This window comes from Hydra viridissima, unplaced genomic scaffold (genome assembly GCF_058129835.1).
Source record: "Hydra viridissima isolate aposymbiotic clone 2 unplaced genomic scaffold, HvirCarnegie_v1 scaffold_3, whole genome shotgun sequence".
NCBI lineage: Eukaryota > Metazoa > Cnidaria > Hydrozoa > Anthoathecata > Hydridae > Hydra > Hydra viridissima.
The window spans coordinates 11,579,225-11,602,693 of record NW_028324302.1 but is presented as its reverse complement, the minus strand read 5'-3'; the positions used below and the strand labels follow the sequence as shown (position 1 = coordinate 11,602,693).

The 23,469-nt window shown below is 30.3% G+C and overlaps 3 protein-coding genes and 2 pseudogenes across 9 annotated transcripts in view; 2 read left to right on the top strand and 3 right to left on the bottom strand.

Moving 5' to 3' along the window:
- LOC145202413 (neuropilin-1-like) overlaps positions 1-9,884 on the top strand; it is a 14,992-nt gene extending 5,108 nt beyond the window's left edge. For 2 of the 6 annotated variants that reach the window (XR_016450730.1, XR_016450729.1), the window contains 7 exons: positions 5,952-6,127; positions 6,239-6,361; positions 6,631-6,805; positions 6,879-6,966; positions 8,695-8,744; positions 8,980-9,444; positions 9,554-9,884. Coding sequence is in view for 3 of the 6 variants with exons in the window: in XM_090081815.1 (XP_089937941.1) it covers positions 5,952-6,127; positions 6,239-6,361; positions 6,631-6,805; positions 6,879-6,966; positions 8,683-8,744; positions 9,205-9,444; positions 9,554-9,636 (947 nt within the window). In the remaining 3 variants the exon portion in view is untranslated. Of the gene's footprint in view, positions 1-5,951; positions 6,128-6,238; positions 6,362-6,630; positions 6,806-6,878; positions 6,967-8,682; positions 8,745-8,979; positions 9,445-9,553 lie in introns of all 6 variants that reach the window. The other 4 variants (XM_090081815.1, XM_090081816.1, XR_016450728.1 and 1 more) reach the window with 3 other exon arrangements.
- LOC145202414 (dehydrodolichyl diphosphate synthase complex subunit nus1-like) lies at positions 9,744-23,469 on the bottom strand. Its single transcript, XM_090081819.1, has 5 exons — positions 22,916-23,469; positions 21,225-21,359; positions 20,449-20,601; positions 10,208-10,307; positions 9,744-10,066 (listed from the first exon to the last, which is right to left on the bottom strand). The coding sequence occupies exons 1-5, from the start codon at positions 23,280-23,282 to the stop codon at positions 9,976-9,978; spliced, it is 846 nt and encodes a 281-aa protein (XP_089937945.1). The 5' UTR covers positions 23,283-23,469; the 3' UTR covers positions 9,744-9,975.
- Positions 11,809-12,911, bottom strand: LOC149891010 (uncharacterized; annotated as a pseudogene). The gene is made up of 3 exons (XR_016450731.1): positions 12,675-12,911; positions 12,174-12,481; positions 11,809-12,135 (listed from the first exon to the last, which is right to left on the bottom strand). The product of XR_016450731.1 is annotated as an uncharacterized LOC149891010 (transcript).
- Positions 12,877-17,521, bottom strand: LOC149891008 (uncharacterized; annotated as a pseudogene).
- LOC149891009 (uncharacterized) lies at positions 14,686-17,193 on the top strand. Its single transcript, XM_090081818.1, has one exon. The coding sequence runs from the start codon at positions 14,799-14,801 to the stop codon at positions 15,918-15,920; it is 1,122 nt and encodes a 373-aa protein (XP_089937944.1). The 5' UTR covers positions 14,686-14,798; the 3' UTR covers positions 15,921-17,193.

Here is a 23,469-nt window from a genome sequence, read left to right as displayed (position 1 = left end):
CAATCAAAAGTTACTCAGAAATATTTTCTTACCACCTTTAACCAAAATGTTTATCTATCATAGAACAATTCTCACTTTTAAAATTCTATGATAGAACAATTCTCACTTTAAAATATTCTCTTTCTCTTTGAAAATATCCCTTTACTTTTTTTATTTTACCTCTTCTTTCAAAATTTCTTTTCTCACATTCCCATTCTCTTTTTAAAAATCTCCCAAAGATTCTCCTATAAATTCACCCATAAAAAAGTTTTGCTAAATTTCGTCAACCGTTCTTTTTATATACAGTATTGGACAAAACATTTGCAACCAACATCGAACAATGCTAAAAAGTGTTCCTAATTTTACATGTCTTAAAAACGAAACGAACTATACTACCACAACAAACAGTTCAAGAGTCTGGAGTCATAGCATGCCATGACATGAGCAATTAGCTGACAGGTGACAGCACACAGGCAGAATTTCGTTGACAAGTGCCAATTTGCAGCGGACAAAACAAGTGCAACTTTTTTGGTTTGTTTCATTTTCTTAAGTCTGGTCCGTGTCAACGTCACGGAAGTTTTTTAATAGTTAAAGGAAGTTTCCAGAAGTTTCCAGAAGTTTCCAGAAGCATGCAGAAGCTTCCAGAAGTTTCCAGAAGAAGCATCTGGAAGCATCCAGTAGCATCCAGAAATATCCAGAAACATTCAGAAGCATCCAGACGTATCCAGAAGCTTCCAGAAGGATCGAAAAGAAGCATCTAGAATCTTCCAGAACAGGTTCACACAGGTTCATTTTACTATATAAGAGACATGTAAATCGACATGTAATTCAGTCAGTATATGGAAGTCAATCAGTCAGTATTATCAAGACAGTTTATCGAAGTGAGTTTTATCAAAGTGTGTTATCGAAGAACATCAATACAAGAAGTGAAATACAACAAGTGTTTCATTACATCAATACAGTCCACATCCAACCAAGACGTTGTGTTCCACAGAGCATTATTGTATCATCACAAGGTAAATGTAACACGGTAAGCCTTGAGAAGCGTGATTATTTATTTTTACTATTTTTATGACTTCAAGTGCAAAAATGGCTCCCGACAGTCTTGGATTGGAACTAAGAAAGAAAGTTATAGGCGATTACGTAAGTGGAATGTCACAAAAAAGTATTTGTGATTAATATCGCGTGAAAAAATGAACCGTATCAAGACTATGTTCCAAATATCGTTCTACAGGGAAGTTGGCAGCAGATAATAAAGGTGGAAGACCGCGTTCCACCACTTCTAGAGAGGATTCTGTAATCGTCAGATCCGTCAAGAAGAATCCCTGGATATCACCAGTCGAGATACAAAAGCAATTAGAGCTGCCTGTATCGGACCGAATAATCACGATGTGCTGTTGAACCGGATTGTTTTCTCGACGCCCTGCAAATAAACCGCTGATTTCACTAAAAAACCAGAAGAAAAGACTCCCGTTTGCTACATCTCATATTGACTGGAATGTGCAGAAATGGCGAACTGTCCTGTTCAGTGATGAATCGAAGTTCAGCATCATTGGGAACGATGGCATTTGCCGTGTACGTCGACCGGCCGGAAAACGCCTCGATTTACGTTATTGCCATAAGACCGTGAAGCATGGTGGAGGCAATGTAATGGTCTGGGGGTGTTCTTCTGCTAACGGTCTAGGTCCAATACATCGAAATGATGGAATAATGGACCGTTTCATGTATAAAAATGTCCTTAAAGATGTTATGTTACCTCATGCTGAATGGAATATGCCGATAAAATGGGTTTTTCAGCAAGACAACGATCCGAAACACACTGCAAAAGTAGTCAAGCAGTGGTTTCAAGACAACCACCTATCGGTGATGGATTGGCCGCCTCAATCTCCGGATCTCAACCCTATCAAGAACCTGTGGGAGATCGTCAACCGCAGAATTAATCGTGAAGGTGTTCGTAATAAGGATCAGCTGTTTGAACAAATCCAAAAGGCCTGGGCAGCGATTCCACAAAGTATCATTGATCACCTGATCGAATCAATGCCTCGAAGATGCAAGGCTGTGATCGACAACAAAGGATTTACGACGAAAAATTTATAGCGAAATACAGCTTGGTCAACATTTTGTCGAGTTGCACTTGTTTTGTCCAGAAGGAAATCAACTTTTTTTTAATACTTTCGATTAATTTATTAATTTTCGTGTACAAATAATGAACTTTATGATGAATGAAACTTGAAGAACTTTGTCTCTAAACAGCTACATAGTTATTTCTCTAAATTGAAAAAATGCAGCACTTTTATATAAAGAAACTAATTTAGTATTATTTGGTTGCAAATGTTTTGTCCAATACTGTATGTCTGCAAATGTTTCTTAAAGATTTAAAGGGAAAAATGGAGTTGATCGCGAAGTAAGTCCCGAAAAAATATTCGATATTGGGCATCGGAAAGACTGCGTCCCATGCTACGCAGAACACATCTATGAAATATAAAAACGAATAATAGATAACAATTGTTGATCTATTTAAGTGTAATATTTTTTCCCCGCATTTCAGCTTCAATTACATAGCAGTTTTAACTTAGAACCACATTTCAAAAAACCGAATGAAACATGAAACATCAGGCTTTACTTCTCACAGAATTCACACCTAAAAAATAACAGCAGGATTGATAGCTTGATCAAAACGTTCAATTTGTGCATCGGATATTGACAAATAAACAGGATCAAACATAAAAAAATTGAATTAAAAGGAATAACATTTGTCCTGTAAGAAACTCTTAAAGTTGTCTTCAAGAGCATATTTGTTATAAGATTCTCTTTCTCTAAACAATGCAAGGGCTTCATTGACACTCACTGGATTGACACTGCACTTTTTGAAAACCGTCTGCAAACTGGCAGCTGAATTAGCAACTGATTTAAAAGTTCTGGAAAATGTTGTTGGTCAAGAGACGTCTATATGCTGTAAGCAGATGAATATTGTAAATATTTTGCATCTGGCGGTTTTAAAGAAAGTCACTTCAAAATTATTATACGTGTGCGATTTTAAAGAAAAACAAATCGAGGATTATACATGACAAACTTTATTTCTTTACAAGCTCAGTTCCTTTTGGAGAGAATAAGTTATCGTCCTACATCTAACTTTCTTAAAGAATTAAAACTAAAGAGAAAAACCTTCAAAAAATGCTTCATCAAACCATCCACTTTGAGTGTTGAAGTATGTCTTCCATAAATAAACATTTTATTTACTTTGAAAATTATATTAAAACAACCGAAGCCACAATTTAAAAAAAATTTTAGAAGAGATTCAAACATGATTAAAATTGTTTTTTTAAAAATTCGGATTTTGTCAGAAGCCCTACATAGAATGAGATTCATTTAAAAGAACACCCTACACGCGTATTTCTTTCGATATTACACGCGTACTTCTTTCGATATTACACGCGTACTTCTTTCGTAAAGTAAAGCAAGTCTTTTAAGACAAAAAAGATATAGTACTGGGAAGTGTATTGCTGAAGTGTTTAATATAGTCCTCGCTTAGGTGTTTGTACAGTTGGTATCAATATGAAAAAGTTGTATGACATATGCATTATCAAAATATTTGGTTATTTTTATGTGGACCCATTAAGCATAATGGGACCAACCCACACTTAAGTCAAACTGAAATTTAGCTTTAGAGCTTTGCCACGCACTGAAAACTGGAAAACCACTGCATATAATTAGAAGCTCCAAAAATATATTTAGAAATGACTCATTTAAAACTATATATCAATTAGACTTCTATATTACTAGGAACCCTTTTTTTAATGTTGCCCACCTATAAGTTTGCTCCAAAAAACGGCTACGCCATCGTATACAACAACGTTTCTGTGTTAGAGATCTTTTGAACTTTTGTTCAAAAATAATGCGAAATAGAGAACAAATTTTTTTTTAAAAAATTTTCTATTTGAGCAAATAAAGTTACATAAATGAAAAAAGTTACATAAATTAAAAAAGTTACATAAATTAAAAAAGTTACATAAATTAAAAAAGTTACATAAATTAAAAAAGTTACATAAATTAAAAAAGTTACATAAATTACATAAAAAATAATGAACAACAGTTAACATAATTTCTTCAATAATGTTCTATTTATTATTTTAATCATTATTTATCTATTGTAGTCATTATTTACGATTTTTTATTAAAAATTTTTCTCGTTTTTAAAAAAAAAAACAAGTTTAACGTTCAAAAAGAATTTAATCATAAAAATCCTAAAAATGAGCGCTACAATATAAATATCTGAAATATAAATATCTGAAATATAAATATCTGAAATATAAATGTCTGAAATATAAATATCTAAAATATAAATATCTGAAATATAAATATCTGAAATATAAATATCTGAAATATAAATATCTGAAATATAAATATCTGAAATATAGTTTATCATTTCGTCAAACTTGTTTTAGTCAACTTTTAGTCGCCATAGAAATTTGGGGAAAGAGGAAATCACGTATATAAATACCATTCAAAATTTGTGGGATATCCGCACAAAATGTCTAAAAATAAGAGATCATTCAACTAACAGGTAATGGGTAACAGTATTTCTCGATGTCTACCAAGCACTAAAAGACAACAGCTACCGGAACATCACTCTATAGCCCCAGAAATGTCCCTTTATAGCCCCAATGACCCTGTTGCTAGTGACCACGATGATATTTCCTATCAAAATATTTCGACTCGTCAATCTAGACATTTATTGGACCGTCATTCAAATCTGAGCCTCCAAGTTTGTTGTGGGTTTTCTTCTAAATGTTGCACACAAATTCCTCTCGTAAAGTAGCACCAGTCTATAACTGTTTTTGTGGATAGACGAGTGATTTATATCTGTATAAAATCAAAGCACCTCATAAAAAATAGCAAAATTAGAGTTTTCAGAGGCAGATGGTTTCTTTCAAAAAATGAACGACAGCACACAACTTGACTAAAATTGTCTGCATTACAGCGCCACCTCCATCCATCTTGGCTTTGACTATATTTGTTCAATAAGGATAGGTTGCAGAATGAACAATTGTTTGCCACTAATCGGTACCTAACTGCATATTGAAAAACAGAGAAATCATCATCGAACTCTGCAAATAACGATAATATTATGGTATTTTCAAAAAGATTTTCTGTTGCAGGTAAACTTATAAACAATTGTGAAACATGCCATTGGTCTAACGGTCATTTATCAAAGTAAAGTAATTAGCGTAAAAAACAAGATTAAAAAAAACAAGTTTTGGCAGGACTTATAAAGTAGAACGGGTTATATAACCATCGTTATGAAAGTAAAAAAAAAAGACGAAAGACGCTAAGTTCAAACAAAACTATTATTGAAACAAATAGTTATTTAAGCAACTTTTACTTTAAATAACAACTTTGCTTAACAACGTAAATGTATCATCAATGTAACAATTCCTTCCAAAATTTTTTCCGGATGTTAATGGTTATATTTGGATGATACTTGCGTTGTAATTGTTACTACTTTTTTTTCTTTCAACATTTACGACGCTAAAGTTAACCCTTACTAAAGATACTTTCTAAAAGTATCTAAAAGAATTTCTCTTCTCTCTAATTTGAGATAAATATTGTGGATACCATTTACCAGAACCATATATGAGAAAAAATATGAGAAAAAATATGAGAAATTCTTCTCTGTAACAAGGAAATTTGTCACTAATAAAGATCACTGCTGAAATAGAAATATAAAAAAAATATTTCTTTTGGATGGCCAATCTGGAGAAAATAAAAAGTATAAAAGAAAAAAAAAGAAAAAATCAAAAGAAACAAGAGGTAAAAAAAGACCAGTTCGAAATATATTAAAATCCCTAAACAAAAATAAATCTAACACGAGTAACTTAAGTCTGCATTTTTAATTGATATGTTAAATTGTCCTTTTTTGACGTAAAATGTAGTTTTCTCAATAAATAATTTGCAGTACCCTTAAATTACAGATAATTGTATAAATCCAATTGGCATGAAAAATGGGCTTATACCTAAATATTCGTTTTCTGATGATACTGGAAATGTAATAAATGCAAATAACGCACGTTTGGATGGGAATGTTACTGAGAAGCCTTATGGATGGCAAGGAAAGTGGCTTCAAATTGATTTGAGTTCTTTATTTAAGGTAACAAACCAAAAATGACAAGTTGTTTTGATTTTTGTAAAAGAGTTCCATTTTCTTGATTATATTTAAAGTTTTTTAAATATTCTCAAACAAAATCTGATTTTTTACAAGGTGACTCGAATAGGTATACAGTCTGGTTATGGAGAAAAAGGCGTGGTAACTAAATTCAAAATTCTTCAAAGTAACAATACAGTAGATTGGCATACTGTCAAAGATCCTCGAACGAAGAGCGAGGTATGTCAAAATTCTCATCTAAAGTAGTTTATATCTCTCCATCATAATGAACACAACAACAACAATAACCAAAACTATGATAGAAGTTACAGCAATAACCAAAAATAAAGCATTAACATCATCATAGCTAAAATCAGTTCTATAAAATTAAAAATGGTAGTTAAAGTATATGTGACAAACTCAAATGCAGCCTAAAACGAGATACTAAATCTTCTTAGAGGCCTTTAAAGTTCATTTTTTGATTTTATATCTTGAGTTATCATTAATAGGTATTTGAAAATTTGGGAAGAGAAGATAGCAAAATTAGGAAAGTTGTATCAATAAAAACACTCGCAGGAATTTTAAGTGCGCGAAGTTTTCGAATAGAAGTAGTTGAATTTGTTGGTATTAACAGCCTTCGAATGGAATTGTATGGTTGTCATATACACGCGAGAAAGGGTTTAAGTAAGCTCTTAAATATTTCCTATTTGTCTCTCTTCGATAAATTTTGTATTTGTAAAAATTTTTAAATTCGCAGGCTTGTCCAACTCATCAAATAAAAGATCTGCATTAGTGGACTCGATTTTGGGTATTGTACATATATGTCACTATGACCATCAAGAAAGGTAAGTGCATATTAAATCAAGATTGCATACATTAATGAACTAGCAATAAAGTTGATTCAAATCACTAAGTTCAGAAGTTAGTTGTAAAGACAAGTATTCGTCATATATGACAGAAATGCACACATTTGCAAAAGTCACAAGAGAGGATTAATGTTATTAAGGGTTAAAATTCTGATTTTAACATACCGTTAATTACTCTACCTTCGACAGGAGACCTTGTTCCAACTCGATTGGCCAACAGTCCCCCGTCGATACATGATGATGTAGAGAAACGTCCTGCGTGAGTCACTCTCGAAAGACGATTCTTCGCAACTAATATAAGGGATTAAAACTAATCATCTTTTTATTACGTAAATATGATTAAAGGATCAACAATTCAATAATACTTTTGTTATATTTAGTGGTGGATCTAAAGAGAAAATCATATTAAAATCGTCAAATTTTCCTTGATAAATGTACTTTTTGTTACTTTACATTTAAGTTAGCATTACAACTAAATTAAATAAAATTTTATTTATTTTGGATGCAGTTGAAAAGACTCTGGGTCTAAACGTCATCCGAAAAAATGTCACCAGACAAAACTTTGCTCTTAATATGTGGTAGAGAAAACCAATAGCGGAGCCAACAGATCAAAGGTGGAGATAGAGGAAATTATTAGGATATGTGGAGACGGGATACAATTGTTAAATACTAAATATACAATTCATAACATAAATAAATAATAAAGGACTCCCAATATAAATCGAACACCTCAATATATATATATATATATATATATATATATATATATATATATATATATATATATATATATATATATATATATATATATATATATACTCTTTACGTAAAATACTCAATATATTACTTAGCTTTTGGCCCCACCATGGTTCTAGTAAAGTCTGATACTGATGACCAGACTTTGGGGTTCAGTGAAAAAGTTTATTTCATTTAACACTTTTTGACTATTTCTTTATTGTCTCCATTTCTTGAACCTTCACTCGTTTCCTACAAATGTGTAATTTGCAAGCTCAAAAAAACTCAAAAGGAGCTTTATACCCATTATCTATAGAACCAAGAACACATGGTCGTTCAAGCAGGCCAAACTCAGCCGAATTGTCTTTTATAAATATACCTCAAGCTCAGAAGCAGTATCCTTGTTGTTCCTCTCTGGTTAAAAGTGGAAAGCTTCATGTTTATGTAAAGATTTTAAAAAAAACCTCAAATTGGTTGAGAAAAAAGTTCCAAACTCATGAGGTAACTGGCAGTGTTTCAAAACTCAACTTTGTTTTTAAAAGTTTGATAACTTTAAAACTATTTTAAAGAGTTATAACTGAAAAAAAAGATTTTTTACTAAAATAACATCATTTTCAAGCGTATTTTAATGGATAAAATTGAGGTACATTTTAAATTATCGTAATTTAAAAACCCTCTAGCAAAATTTTTAATTTTTTGGTTTTTAATACACTTAATATTAATAATACACTTTCAAATTCCGAAAGTTTTTTACTTGAAAATTTTTTGTCCATTAACAATGCCATTTTCAGGGTGTCGTTTTTACATAAAATTGTAAGATTTGTATAGTGACGATATGTAATAGAAAATTTGTTTAAAATTTGATAAGTATTAGTTTCTCGAATATTTAATTTGATACGCAGTAAGTTTTTCGAATATTTAATAACTATTAATCCACTTCTTTAAGAATATTGTTTTAAGAATTTCTTTCAGATCAACATGTTATACTAGCGAGGAGAAAGATAACTTTAATAAATGGTTCGGTGAGTACTTTATCTCTTTTATCTGAAAATAAAATTTTGCCTGATTTTTTAAGTAAAATCAAAAAAGTATTCCTCAACATGAATTAGTTATTTTTATATATATTCTCAAAGGGGAATTTTCACGTAAGTTTATTGCAATAGGTCTTTTATCAAATACGATTTTCATTATGCATTTAGTTATTTTGTGCTTAAAAATCAAACCACACCAAAAATATTTATCGCTTTGGTTGTGCAGGTGAAAGACGTTTGAAAGTTAAACGGCTGGAGTTTATTTACGAGTTTGATCAGAATAAGAGCAGAAAATCAAAATAATTGGAAGTTAGGAGCGTTCGACTTTCAAATAGCTGCCCCTCACAACCATGGCATTTATTACATATACAGAACTCCCTTTAGTAAAAATTAGTTCATCTTACAATTTGGAAACCGCATTTTGATAGGTCAACCGCATTTTGATATATAGGTCAAGCACCTGAGATTGATCGTATAATTGGTATTGATCACTCAAACAAAACATATGCCCGCACTAAAAGAAATGGTTATGCTGTAAAGTTACACAACTATAAAGATTGGAAAGTGATATCGCAGTTGGAATTAAGAAGTCAAACAATGCGATCAACAGGTGTTCTTATTCCAACGATAGTAGAAAGCACTCCTTCGGAAAATTTGCAATGGACAATCAAAGGAAACAGTAAATTAGCGGGTAAGCAAGTATTCAGTTCCAGATTCGACTTTAAACTTCATAAAATAACATCCACATTTTCATTTAGAAGTTAAACGCACATCATTACATTCTGTTTTGCAATATTTAGTTTCAGGTTATGGACTTCATATAAAAGTTCACGGTGATTCCAAATGGAAGCGCATCGCATCATGGACTTGTTGTGGTTTATAAAACTTCATTAAAATTGTATCTAACTGCAAGTGTAAGGTGATGTTCATTAAACACCAGAGCTTTAAAACGTGTATGAACTTTGAAACGCGATAAATTAAGCTCAGAGGTCAGCAGGATAAAAATAGACGTCAAACGTTTTCAATCAAGTACAAACGTATAAAATTTGTTTACAAAAAATAAGATGACAAAGCATTACGCTTCGTTTAATAAACTATTTCAAATTGAAAAAATAAATATCTAAGATAACAGAAGTTTTCCTTATTCTTTTTCAAGCAATCTTATTTTTTTTACATGCCAAATATTTTAAATGCTAATAGTATACAGCTATTAATAGTCTTTTTACTTTCCTAATCTTTGGTCACATTTGCTATACTTGACAAGACATTGAAGAAACATGTCGTATGATATATTTTTATAGGTTCGTACATGACTAAAAAAAAAAATATTCGATGTTAAAAAATCAGCTGACAATAAATCCAACATTACGTAATTAAAAAAGTTTTCGCGATCTTTTTTTTTTGTTCAACAATAACGCATCTCACTTCTAAGAAACGATTTAAAGAGAACTTACATGATTTCTGTGAGTCGAGTTTGCCAAGGCAAAAATCCCATTAACGAATAAACGGGACCAAATTGCACTGCCAAATCAGGATCTGGAATGTTTTTAATTGCTGAAATATAAATTGGAATTTTAAACACTACTGAGAGAACTCAGGAATTATCAAAAGACGATAAATAATAAGATCTCATGACAGACATCTTTTGTTTTCAGTAATTAAAAAAAAACGAACTAAATAAACGTTTTAGTAAGAAAATTTCATTTAAAAAAGTTAAAAATGCTTCATTTTAAAAACTTCTCAAAGCTGGTAGGTCAACTGAGCTTGTGAACCTTAGAAAATTGCAAAAATGTTTTTAAAAAATTTTAAAACTGAGTAATCTGAGATGATGCTTTTTCTTGGACATTTTTTGATAATATCGGTAAAAAGTCAGTAAAAAGATAATTTTGATAAAAAGTCAATAAATAAAAGCCCATAAAATGCAGTATGATGTACATATAATAAGTTTAGTTCTGAAATTTATTTTTTGATATATATTGAGCTTTGAGGAAACAAAGTGTATCGCTCAGACTCGACACTTAATGAAGGGATGGTCTCAAGTGTATTGAACAAGAGTTCAATATACGCAGTTCTCTTTCTGGTTGCCTCATAGACCAACATTTCTTTGAAATGGTCTTGAATAAGTGGTGCTATTTTTGACTGAATGCAGAATTGTTTCCTCAAGTTCGTTTTCAAGTGAATAAAGATTCTCGTCGATATTTTTGAGCTACGCATTTCTTAAATAAATCTGCATTCGTAGGGAAATGCCTAGACAGCATGTTTTGAGAGCCTATTGAAGTAGAGAATTCGAGGGGATACACAGTGGGCCAGAATGGCCAATTTTGATACAAAATTAATAACTAATTTAATATTAGTGCTACATTCACTAAAATTGGTATGAGTACCAACGTAAGGTTTGAGCTTCTTATGAAGGCGTTATTTTTTATTTAGTTGCTATGGATACCTATTTTTTTTGCATAGCAACAACCTAGTTTTTGTAGTTATAGATTTTTTATGAGTGCTATACATACTAAGTTTGCCACGAGCACCAGCGCAAGGTCTGCGCTTCTTATGAAGGTTTTATTTTTTTATTTGGTTGCTATGGATACCTATTTTGGCGTAGCATTAGCCTACTTGTGTCATATACACTAAACTTGGTAAGAGTACTAATACGAGGTATGCATTTTATATTATGATATCAAGTTTGGTTGCTATGGATACCTTATTACGCATAGCAACAAGCCTTTTATAGTGACAATCAATTTTATACAAATTTTTGACTTATTTACTGCAAATTATTAAAAAATTAGGATTTTTAATGCTATGGTGTTCCAAATAAATGTACGTGGGAACTTTTTAATTTATCTTAATTATAGAATACTGACAATTTTAATTTGCAATGCATAAATTTGAATTTTAATAATAATCAAAGCAAGAAACCAAAATTTGGCATGTAAAAATCTGTAATAAGAACATCTAAACACTGTTTTTTAACATTTGCAGGACACCTTCTGGCAAAACCTTCTTCTTAGTACTAACTATTGTTCTTAGTGAAGAAATGACTGGATCACTAGAACAAAATAATCGCTTAAATAAATCTTTATTACATTTGATACGGTCACACTTGCGTGTAAAATGCTCACGATACTTTTTAAAATCTTTATTCCGGGCCTCTATAGTTTCTTCACTTAAGAGCCCAATTGGTAATGTCATGTAATCAACAACACTGGGAGCATGAATTAACATTTTGTGAATGCTCTGCGGCATATAGTAGCATGGATAGCATTCCACGTAAAACCTAGCTGTATGTGTACAGTATTCCCTGAATAAATCTGTATCAAGCTCAAAACCACATGAAATACAAGTCAAAACAACATGGAACATTTTTATAAGTTCAAAATCGTCCTGTGATTTCAGAAAACAATTGTTCATTCATTCAAAAGTCCTGTGATTTCAGAAAACAATTGTTCATTCTGAAAAGCTCTTCTGGAGGTGTTGCCATTATTAGATGTTCCTGAGCTGCTAGCCTTAGGCCTATCAACAATCAGTCCCATCTTCTCTTGAAAAGCAAGTTGAATTTTTTTCTTTTGCATTTCAATTTGTTGCTTGTCAGCTGGTAATCTTGATGACCATTTCTTGACTGGTAATTTGTAAGCAATATGAATTAAGCATTCGAATGTTCGTATCCATGCATGTAGAATTGAAATCCCATATTGTAACCCATTTTGAGTGTACAACTTCAGTAAAACCTATAATAAATAAAAAACTGCATTTTAAACTAATAAAATATAAAAAGGTGTGCATATATATATATATATATATATATATATATATATATATATATATATATATATATATATATATATATATATATATATATATATATACATATATACACACACACATTAGGGTGTACTTGTGTACAAAATATTTTCTATATACCTTATCAATATCATTCATTTCTTTTGGACTAACACCACATAGAGAGCAGCACTGTGATGAGTCAGCTACATCTGATAATGCAGTATGGGCTTTGCCATCAATCATAGTAATTTCAATTTTATGGTCAACATCAATAGACTTACCATTAAGTAGGATATAGCTTGTTTTAGTAAGCTGTTTAATCTCATTTTCTAATGTCAATTCCTCACTACGAAGAAGATCTGCAGTTTCCTCTACAAATTTAAATCGCAAAGGCCGACAGTACAAAGTAGATGATGGTTTAGAATTTCTCCAAAAAATAATCTTTTTATCATTGACAATAGATGAGAGCTCTAAAGGCACAAAGCATGTAATAAACAGAGACTCCTCACTCTTCAGATTCCTAGTACACTCATCATTACTACATATTTGTTTATAAATACTATGCCCACTTGAGCCATCAAAACCAGCTTGTATACTAGAGTAACTCCATTACACTCATTTGCATTTAAAACACCAGTCTGTGTCTCTAAAAGCCTTGTTGTAGTGTGATCCAGTAGATCTTGAAGTGGAACACTAGCAAAATACAGGGTGTATACTTAATTTCTGACCCCCCACATGTTACAAACACAAGATTTTGAGTTGCTCTCTTAAATGCTACTTTAGCCCGAAAAATACTTTAGTATGTATTTTGGTGTAACTATACTTTCTGCACGTAAAACGCTCACTTCAGATAGGATATGACCTCAGAAAATGTTTATGGGAGCCATTTTGTCAACATACATAAAAATGATATTTTCATTCTCCTTGTCTTCCACGGCCTTTGGCATTATGACTATAGTTTTAGCACGATTTTTAAGTAAATTGTCCTTATTACTCCTTAATATGTGATCTTAGTTTGCCAATTAATAACACATTTTTTCTTTATGACGAATTGCTACTCTTCGAAACCGGGGTCAGAAATTAAGTTTACACTTTTTTAATGTTTAGCATTTTGGCTACAAGAAATAATCAGCATTATTTTTATTTGCCTTATTTATATCAGTGATACTTGGTGTCTGTTTATGATTTACATTAAGGTGGTAGACTGCTAAAAAACATTGAAAAAAGTAGTTTTTCAAAAGTTGATTAGTTAAAAACTTTAACTATTGCTGTTTTTAAAAACATACATATTATTTTACAAAAAAACATAAAAAGGCCTAAAAAAACAGTTTAAACTTAGTAGGGTGATTTTGCTTCCCCTAGCAATGCTCATAGCAACGTCAAAATAAGGCAATTTTAACTAAATTTTACAAAATCTAAGCACTCAAACCAATAGCTACTTCTTTGTTTTTTGTTTTTCTATGTTTAAATGACATGGTGTGAAAGAACAACGTTGTTGAATTGGTTTATTACTATATATTAACTCAATAAAAGTGCATACTATCAAAATGGGTTCTGCAGAAAGAAGAAATAAGTCTAAAAGCAAAAAACGTAAATGTTATAGATTACTTGCGAATAAAATTCACTTGACTTCTGAATATACTACTTCAAGTTCAAATAATACATCAAATAATACATCTCTAACAAATACTTCTTCAAGCAAATCAGCATCTGCTGAAAAGTTAAATTTACCCACTTCTGATACTCCAAGTATTAGTCAAGATAGTAATCCTGAATGTTACATTATATTTAATTCTGATGTCTTGAGTTCAATTTTAAATCTTGTTGGTTCTTGTCCAAAATGCCAATCTTTATTAAAATTGAATAATGATTTATCAAGAAAGAAAGGATTTTCACATCAACTTGTTTTGTCTTGCACTGCAAAAAAATGTCAATGGCAAAATGAGTTTTTTACCTCAAAAAAAATTGAAAAAAACAGTGATAATGAAACACAAGGCATGAAATCGTTTGACATTAATATCAGAATGTGTGTAGCTTTCAGAGAAATTGGAAAAGGTTATGCTGCAATGGAAAGTTTTTGTAACATAATAAACAGTCCACCACCAATGCAAAAAAAAACATACAATAACATTGTCTATAAATTGCATTCGTCTTATATCAAAGTTGCCCAAGATTCAATGAAGCGAGCAGCTGCACAAGCACAACGTACAAGTGAGTCTACTATTGGTGACCCTGATATAAAAAATGTTACTGTAAGTGTTGATGGAACGTGGTTTTTCCTCGCTGAACGGTGTTGTTACAGCTATTAGTAATGGGAAGTGTGTTGACACTCAAACTCTCATAAAGGATTGTAAAAGTTGCCAATATTGGCAGAGAAACAAAGATATACCGGGATACAATGACTGGGTAGAATCACATATTTGCCCAATTAATCACAAAGGTAGTGCAGGTGCAATGGAAGCTATTGGGGCATTGCAAATATTTAAACGATCAACTGTTTTTAACAAACTGCGTTATACAAAATACTGTGGTGATGGTGACAGTAAGTCTTACCAAAATATAGAAAGTAATAATGTTTACCCAGGGTATAAAATTGAAAAAAGTGAATGTGTCAGTCATGTTCAAAAAAGAGTTGGGTCTTGTTTACGCTCTCTTAAAGTATTGTACAAGGGAAAAGTTTTAAAAGATGGTAAAAGACTTACTGGAAAAGGAAGGATGACAGATAAAGTCATTAATACATTGCAAAACTATTATGGAATGAGTATACGACAAAACAAAGGGAATTTGTATGGCATGAAAAAATCCATAGCAGGACTAATTCATCACTGTTCTGAAAGCAGCAGCGATGAAGAACGCCATAAGTATTGTCCTCGTACTAGCGATTCGTGGTGTAAATATCAAAGGGACAAGATTAATCAAACTTTGACTTATAAAAACAGTATAAACATTCCAGAAGCTGTTTTTGAAATTATAAAACCTATTTTTTTACACAAAGATCTTGGTGCAAACAAGTTATTAAAAAGATGTCTTGATGGAGAAACACAGAATGCAAATGAATCGCTCAATAATGTAATTTGGACAAAATGCCCAAAAAATGTGTACGTGGGTAGGTCAACACTTGAAATTAGTGTTGCATCTGCTGTCATACAGTTTAATGATGGTAAAACTGGTATGATAGATGTTCTTCACAGTTTAGGAATTTTACCAGGACATTTTACTAAAAACGGTTTTCAAAATAGTGATGTGCTACGTGAAAAGCTTATGGACATAAAATCATCTGAAAAGTTTAAAAAACAAAGAAAAAAGCTTAGAGCAACAAGGAAGGGGTTTAATGATAAGAACAATGATGAAGAAGGAACATTATATGAAAAGGGGGGGTTTTAACCTGTTTTCAAGTGTTAATATATTTGTATTTTCAAAATATAAAGTTTTATTTGCATTTTTCTCTGTTGTAAAGTTTTTCATATTCTGGATAAGATTGCGGGAGCTGTATTTGTCCAATTGATTTGAAATTTTGTACAGATGTTCATTTTTATGAGCTTTATGTCCTGAGATAAAGAAATTTTGGATAAAAATTAAAATTAAATTTTTTGGGCTGTTTTGGGGTCAGGAATTTGGCCTAAATTTAGACGCATAGAAAAAGCTTATGGTGCATCGAAATTGAAAAAGATTCAAATTTTTTGTTTATCTCAGGACATTTATCTACTTAAAAGGTACACAACTGTAAAATTTTGAGACTTGATATATTTTACTTTTTGAGATATCTTTTCCAAGAACTTTGCACTTTTTAGGCCTAAAAACACTTAAATTTGCCCAAAAATTAGAAAGAGGAAAAAAAAAAAAATTTTTTTGTATTTTGTGTATTTATATGTATTATATGTATATGTTACTAACATGTATTATATAACATGTGTTTTTTAGCAATTTACTCTGAAAATGAGTTCTGATAATTAGTTACTTCGTCACCGAATTCAAGTTTTATGTAGTCAAGGATTAAGCATTAAAGAAATCACTAGACAGTGTAAAGTTTCTCGAAATACTGTAAGGAAGTGGGCAAGAAAACAAGAGGGTGACATCACAGATGCTCAGCGACCTGGAAAGCCTGTGAGAAATAAAGTTATTCTGATGCAAGATGGAGCAACTTGCCACACGGCAAGAGCAACAATGAATGTGATCAACAGAGACTTTCCAGCAGTGTGGACCGACTGGCCTGGCAACTCGCCCGACTTTGTCTAATTAAATTGATATGACAGTAATAAAATGGTATGTGTTGAAATACCGTATTCTTAAACCAAGATATAGGGGGTCAGAAATTAAGTATACACCCTGTAGTCAGTTACGCTAATGTTTTTAGGATAGCATCGATCTTTTGCCACACTAACATTATTATATGCTGGGTAGAGATTGCATTCCTTTTCATCAGCTTTGTTTTTCATCAGTTGATATGATGCCTTTGTCAAATTACAATCTAAAATAAGGGCCAAAGCTTCATCAGTAGACATATAAGATGGGGATATAGTATCCACTAACAATTTTTCTGCTAATTTGGCTTTTTTAGGCTCATTATTTTTCCCAAATTTGACTTTAGTTGCAAATAATAGTTGGTTAGCTTAGTATTGATCCATTTCAGCAACTTTTCTATACTTAGATCTCAAAGAGGACTCATCAAAATTTAAGGTAGGCCTACCAATAGGAGTGGTAACAATTGTTGGAGTAGCAGGTGGAACATATGCAAAAGGTATAAAGTCAGAATCCAACCAGTTTGCATATTTTTTCTCAAATGCTGCAGCTTTGCGGTTAACATCATTCCAACGAGACTTCAAGTTCTTTAAGAATGCAATTAATTTGTTTCTTATAATTTCAGAACCATCTAAGTCTAACTTGACAACTAATTGATCATAAATTGTTGGATCTTGTATAGACATATTATTGGATCTAATGCAGTTGTATATATAATGGTACTTCATTCTTATATTATTATTTATTCTAAAAATAGAATATATATATATATATATATATATATATATATATATATATATATATATATATATATATATATATATATATATATATATATATATATATATATATATATATATATATATATATATATCATAATCTAATATTATATAAGTTAAATATAGTTGGCGATTAATTTACTAACAATACCTAAGCAACCTATTTATATAGGGTTTTTGTATAATCAATAATATATAGTAATATAAAAAAAATGTTTTATTGACAGTTGTCACGGTATAAAATCATGTGTAATGTTTTAATTACATAGTCTATATCTGCAAGTATCTGCAACCAAAACTGTTTTTAACTCATTAAATATATTTTTTTCAGTGAATATCAGCCATAAAAATCCTGGCCAAACATGGCCGAAAAAATATAAGCATAGTATAAGCAAAAAAAAACGCAATTATTTCAACAATTAAACACACAATCTTCGATTGATCATAAAATGAGTCAGATACGTTCAAGAAGATAAACAAAAATGTCAATTGATAGCCAATATATGTATTAAAACTACAATTCAAATTCGTAGTAATATAAATTACCTAACATTAAATGGCAAAGCATATAAAAAAAATATTTTTCTAAACTTTTTAAGAAAAATGCTTGACCGCCTAAAATATTGTTCAGGGTGACAACTTAAAATTAAAAAATTTTAGTGAAGACGCATTTTTTGATAAACAATCCTTATGTTTTTATGTAAATCAATATGTTACGTTCATTGAATAGTAATGTTTTATACAAAAATTGAATAAAAATAATTTTGACTTTTGGCACACCATGGCCCACTGTGGGATATTGAAAACTTCATGTTCTTTAATGTCGAACAAGCATTCTGGAATGGAAAGATACGAGCTTACAAGATTGCTCTGCCTTCTCTCCAAAACGTCTCAAAATCGCACTTTATATTGCAATGCAAAGAGTTTAATTTTGTTGTTAAAGTTCAAAAATTTTCAAAAATTTTCTGGTTGAACCTTTGAATTTGAAAAAATATTGAATCACCATCATGTTCTGCAGTGAAAGATAATGAAAATCTCTTTTCCTTGACAATTGCTGATCATTTTCAACCCAATTCAATTGAAAACCTTTTTTGCGATTATCACCAAAAAGTATGAAAGTGTTTTCTCAAGCGTCCAACACTTTGCCCGAAGACAAATCAAATTGATTTAGAATGACACAAAAAAAGTCACAAAAAAGTGAGAATATCTTTCTTTAAATTGTTCAAAAAAAACTAAATCAACAGAACTAGCTTCCAAGCAAAGCAAACAACAGATTAAATGACAGGAAAGTGATGATTACATTTTTGATTTATAGGTTTCTAAAACTTTGATTAATAGATTTCTAGCATTCTAAAACATTTTCAATCACTTTTGAGCATTATTTTAAAAAATCAACATTTTCTGAAATTTACATAATTTTACCGGTAAATCGTTAAAAATATTTTACCGATTAAAAATTTCATAAGTATTTCATAAATAACTGTTTTTAAAGGAAGTTTATACAAGTTATATAGGCTTCTTCCATAAAGCATATGAAAAATGCTCCCTAACAAGCTTTTACTTATATCAGAGTAGGACAGGTTACATCAATTATTTTTAGAGGAGTTGATATTACCATTGCAAATTGTGTCAAAACTGCTGAAACATGCATTCCCCCATCACTGATATTTCTGAGTGTTGACTAAAATGTTAAATCATCATGAGACAAAAAATGCACTATCTGTCATGATTTTTTGTAAATCTAGCTTTTTGTCATATTTACAAAAAAGCATGTCAGCTATCACAAATAAATCTTCTTAATGAGAAAGTGTTTCAGGATCCTGAATTTCCTCTAGTAGAAATGATCCAGAAAAAGGTTATACAGATAAAAGGTTATAAGACACTTCTTCAACATAGAGGTTAATAACTATCTATTCAGACTCAAGTTCTCCAACTTAAGCTTGCTCTTTTCCAAAGGTTTTCCTAAGAAATCTTTATATTCAATACTAAAATCCTGAGATATTTACATATCAAATATTCATCATTTACAATAGGACATTTTTTTCCTCCTATTTTAAACAAAAAATCTTTTAAATATTTAAACCTAAATTTCCAGAAAACTTAATAAAATTGCACCCCTATTGTTTTAAATTCATTGTTTTTTCTTTGGTTATAAATGTTTTTTAGCTTTTCTAATTTTCTGTCTATTTTAATTTTCAAGTCTTAAACTAAATGAGACTTTTATCATTAAATACTTTTATACTGCATTACGAGATTACAATACCATTTAGACAGGTAAAGTAAAAATATTTTTGTGGGCATAACAGCTATTAGCTATATACATATAAAAAGCAGAGCTCATCTAATCTATATTCATCAGATGATTACTGTAAATTAGTATAAAAGTCAAAGCAAAATGGCAACTTTGAAATGAATTACAAATATAATAAACTATGCAAATAAAAAAACATTTTTTTGTTTTGTTAAAAAAATGCATACAAATTTCTTAATTATCATTCAAGTAAATTGCTGTTTCTTTTTTAAACAAAAAAATTAAAAAACTAATTGACATAAAAAAAACAGCAGAAGGAATGGTGTCAAGTCCAATTTACAGCTTTTTACATTTAGCAACAGAACTTTTAACTCAAATGAAATAAAGTATTGAACCATTTTTTAACAGAAAATTCATAGTTTTTCAATTAATCAATTTTTTTTCGGGCTCACTTTCTTGTTCAGAGAAACTTAACATTACTTAATATCTAAAAATAAAGACATCACTTCCAGGTTATACCCTATTTTGCTTGAACTTCTCACCGGCTCTTAAGCACTTTATATTTACTAAGAAAATACACATAAAAATATTTAGCAAGTAAAAAATATTACACAAAAATAAAGCTATACAGATAAATTTTTACCATTTAAGGATTTATCAATGTAGTTTAAATTTATGTCTGAAAGAGCCAATTTTCTTTCAGCATGCATCACTGCTATTGATTTTGCTGTAATAGCTATATCTGTTCTACCATCTTTTTCACAAAGGAGTTGAACGCAAAACCGTCTTGGGAAAGCTATAAAAAGTGCATAACTTTTATCTTAACACAAATATACTTCTTCTTGCCAAATAAAACTTCTCTCATGTTTTCAATTGCAGAAGTTATGTTATAATACACTAATCAAAAAAATCCATTTTTGAGTGAAATTTAATTATTTTTCCAGCATCAAATCTTCAAATATTTACTTTTAAATTTATAAATTAAGTATTAGTTTTTCAGACAAAGAAGGCAATAAGAGGCCTTTAAACATTTACTAGAATATCCTATCAATATCTTTACGCCAAATTATATTAAACATCTTAATTTTATTTCTGTTAATTTATTTCTGTTCTTGTGAAATTTTGCCAAATTTAATGTTAATTTTTAATGTTACATCAAAAATTAATACAAAAAATTTGAGTACTTTTTAATGCAGTGTTAAAGACAAACTTTCAAAACATTCAAATCAAAATGGGTATAATGTAGCCTCAAAAGTCAAATTTTTAAACTTTAATTCATGTAAGATGTGGTAAGGCATTATGGTAAATATGAGTAGGTCTACCAAAGTTTATTTGAGTATATTTTTCTCAATATGTAAAATATTTCTAGTGGCAAAAAAAAAACAACAACATATATATTAAAGAAACTTAGTTACTCACTGATTCCATTTTTATAAGTATTAGAGCTATCTTTGAGAACTATTATAAATTCTTTAGATCTTTCTTGTCCAAAAAAATCTGTAACTTTTTTATTGATAAGCTTCCCTAACTGTTTCTCACCAGCTTTGAAAATTCCTGAAAACAAAATCAAATAAACAAGAGAGATTAGAAAAGCCTCTACAGCCTAACATATTACAAATCAATAGTACTTTAAAGTACAGAAACATTGTTCTTTTTTTTTTCTTTCTTTTTTTCTTTGTCTTTTGTTAATAATAAGATAAATAATGAAGAGCATGCTATATTTTAATATCTGGCCAGAAGAGTAATGGGTATATTAGTTCATAACTACCATTTTTTAAAAAACACATTTATTTAGGAAAATATGTAAATAATTTTTTATTGAATGTAATAACCATCCCAATTTTATTGGTAATTTATGAAAATTATCAAAATAAAAATTCTCATAGAATCAAACCATTTTCAACATCTTCATAGTTGTGGAAGCGCTGTTCAGCCCATGTGCCATTAACCAGTAATTTGATGAAGCAACAACTGGTGGAGTAGCACATTTCATCAAGTGCCTTTAATGGTTCTTTGACAGGTCTTGCTACATGAGGACAAAGATTGATGTGCAGAAGATTCACCTTTCCATGAACATCAAATCATTGTAGTTTTTTTTGCTTTCAATGCACAATTCAATTAAATCAACTGTTGTTTGTAGCATTCACCAGTGATAGTTTGATCTGGTTTCAATAATTCATACAGACTGCTCTTCTGGTCCCATCAAATAGACAATAAAACCTTTCTGGATATTGCAATGGATCAGTCCAATATTTAGTTTGTTTAGAATTACCAAAAGGTGTCTACACATTTAGTGTATAATACATACTGAATGATAAAGATTTCAAACTATACTTTCATATGAAATATTTGTGAGCTGATACCACTTCCACTATGTGCAGTTAGAGAAACAATTGGACATTACATAATACATACATACATACATACATACATACATACATACATACATACATACATACATACATACATACATACATACATACATACATACATGTATATATGTATGCATGTATACATCTATTTTGCAATTTATGTACCTTATTTTTCAAGGGTATTTAACTAATTAAAATTAAAACCAAAAAACCATTTTTAAAGACAATTTAGTAAGTAAGAAAAAGCACTGTTTTGAAGTACTACATTTGGGTTTTGGATTCTATACCCTAAAAAATGTCATGCACCAATTTTTAACATTCAAGCAATATCCTGGCATACATTGAAATTATACATATTTTGCAGATCAGTAGGAAATGTGCAAGTCAGTTAAATGGTAAATTACTGAAATTTTAAAAAGGTGTTGAACCGTTTCACCTTAGTAGCCTAAACTTTCAGAGTTTACAGAAAATAAAATGTATTGACTAATAAAAAAACAAAGTAAAAATATTTATCAGATTATGGGTTACACATTTGAAAAAATCTGATAATTTAAAGCAGAGTACATTTTTTACCTATTTAACTACCTACTTAGTAGTTGTTTTTTTTACCAACGAAGTAGTTTTTTTTTTTAATCAAAAGCATAGTAATATTTATCCAAACCAAATTTCAATTATGTCATTATTAAGACAGAATTTTAACACAGATTTTTTTGATAGTAGTAAATAAAAACTGTTTACCATGTCTGTCATACAAAGTTATATAAGGAATTCCCATTGCAATAGTCCAACAAATTAAATTAGCTATGTCACAAGAGTCTGAATCAATATCTTCATTTACAACAAAACTCATATGTTGTGGAAGCTTGCTAAGATTTCCCATATCATATTGCAAGTATTCGTAAGACAGCCCACCAGATAATCGCCTTGTAGAAGCTGCATATATCCTTCTAATTTCTTCGAGAAATGTATAAACAAGAACACAATAACGGAATATGTATTGAGCTCCTATTAAAGCGTACTTGAAGACAGCTTTTGAGCAATATTTCAATATTTTTTGAGACTCACATTCATTGAACTCCTTACTTTCCCATTTTAAATGTTGCATTCTTCAACCTTACAGTCATTTACATATTAACATTTGTGAGTTTTGAGTATGTGTTAGTCATGCTAGTCCAACGTGTTGTTGGATTTTCAAAGTGGATAATTGTACGGTACTGTTGGACTAGCTTAATTTGGTAATCTAACGGTAATCAAACTAATCTCCAACTCTTTTTGTAAGTTAACTTTGTATT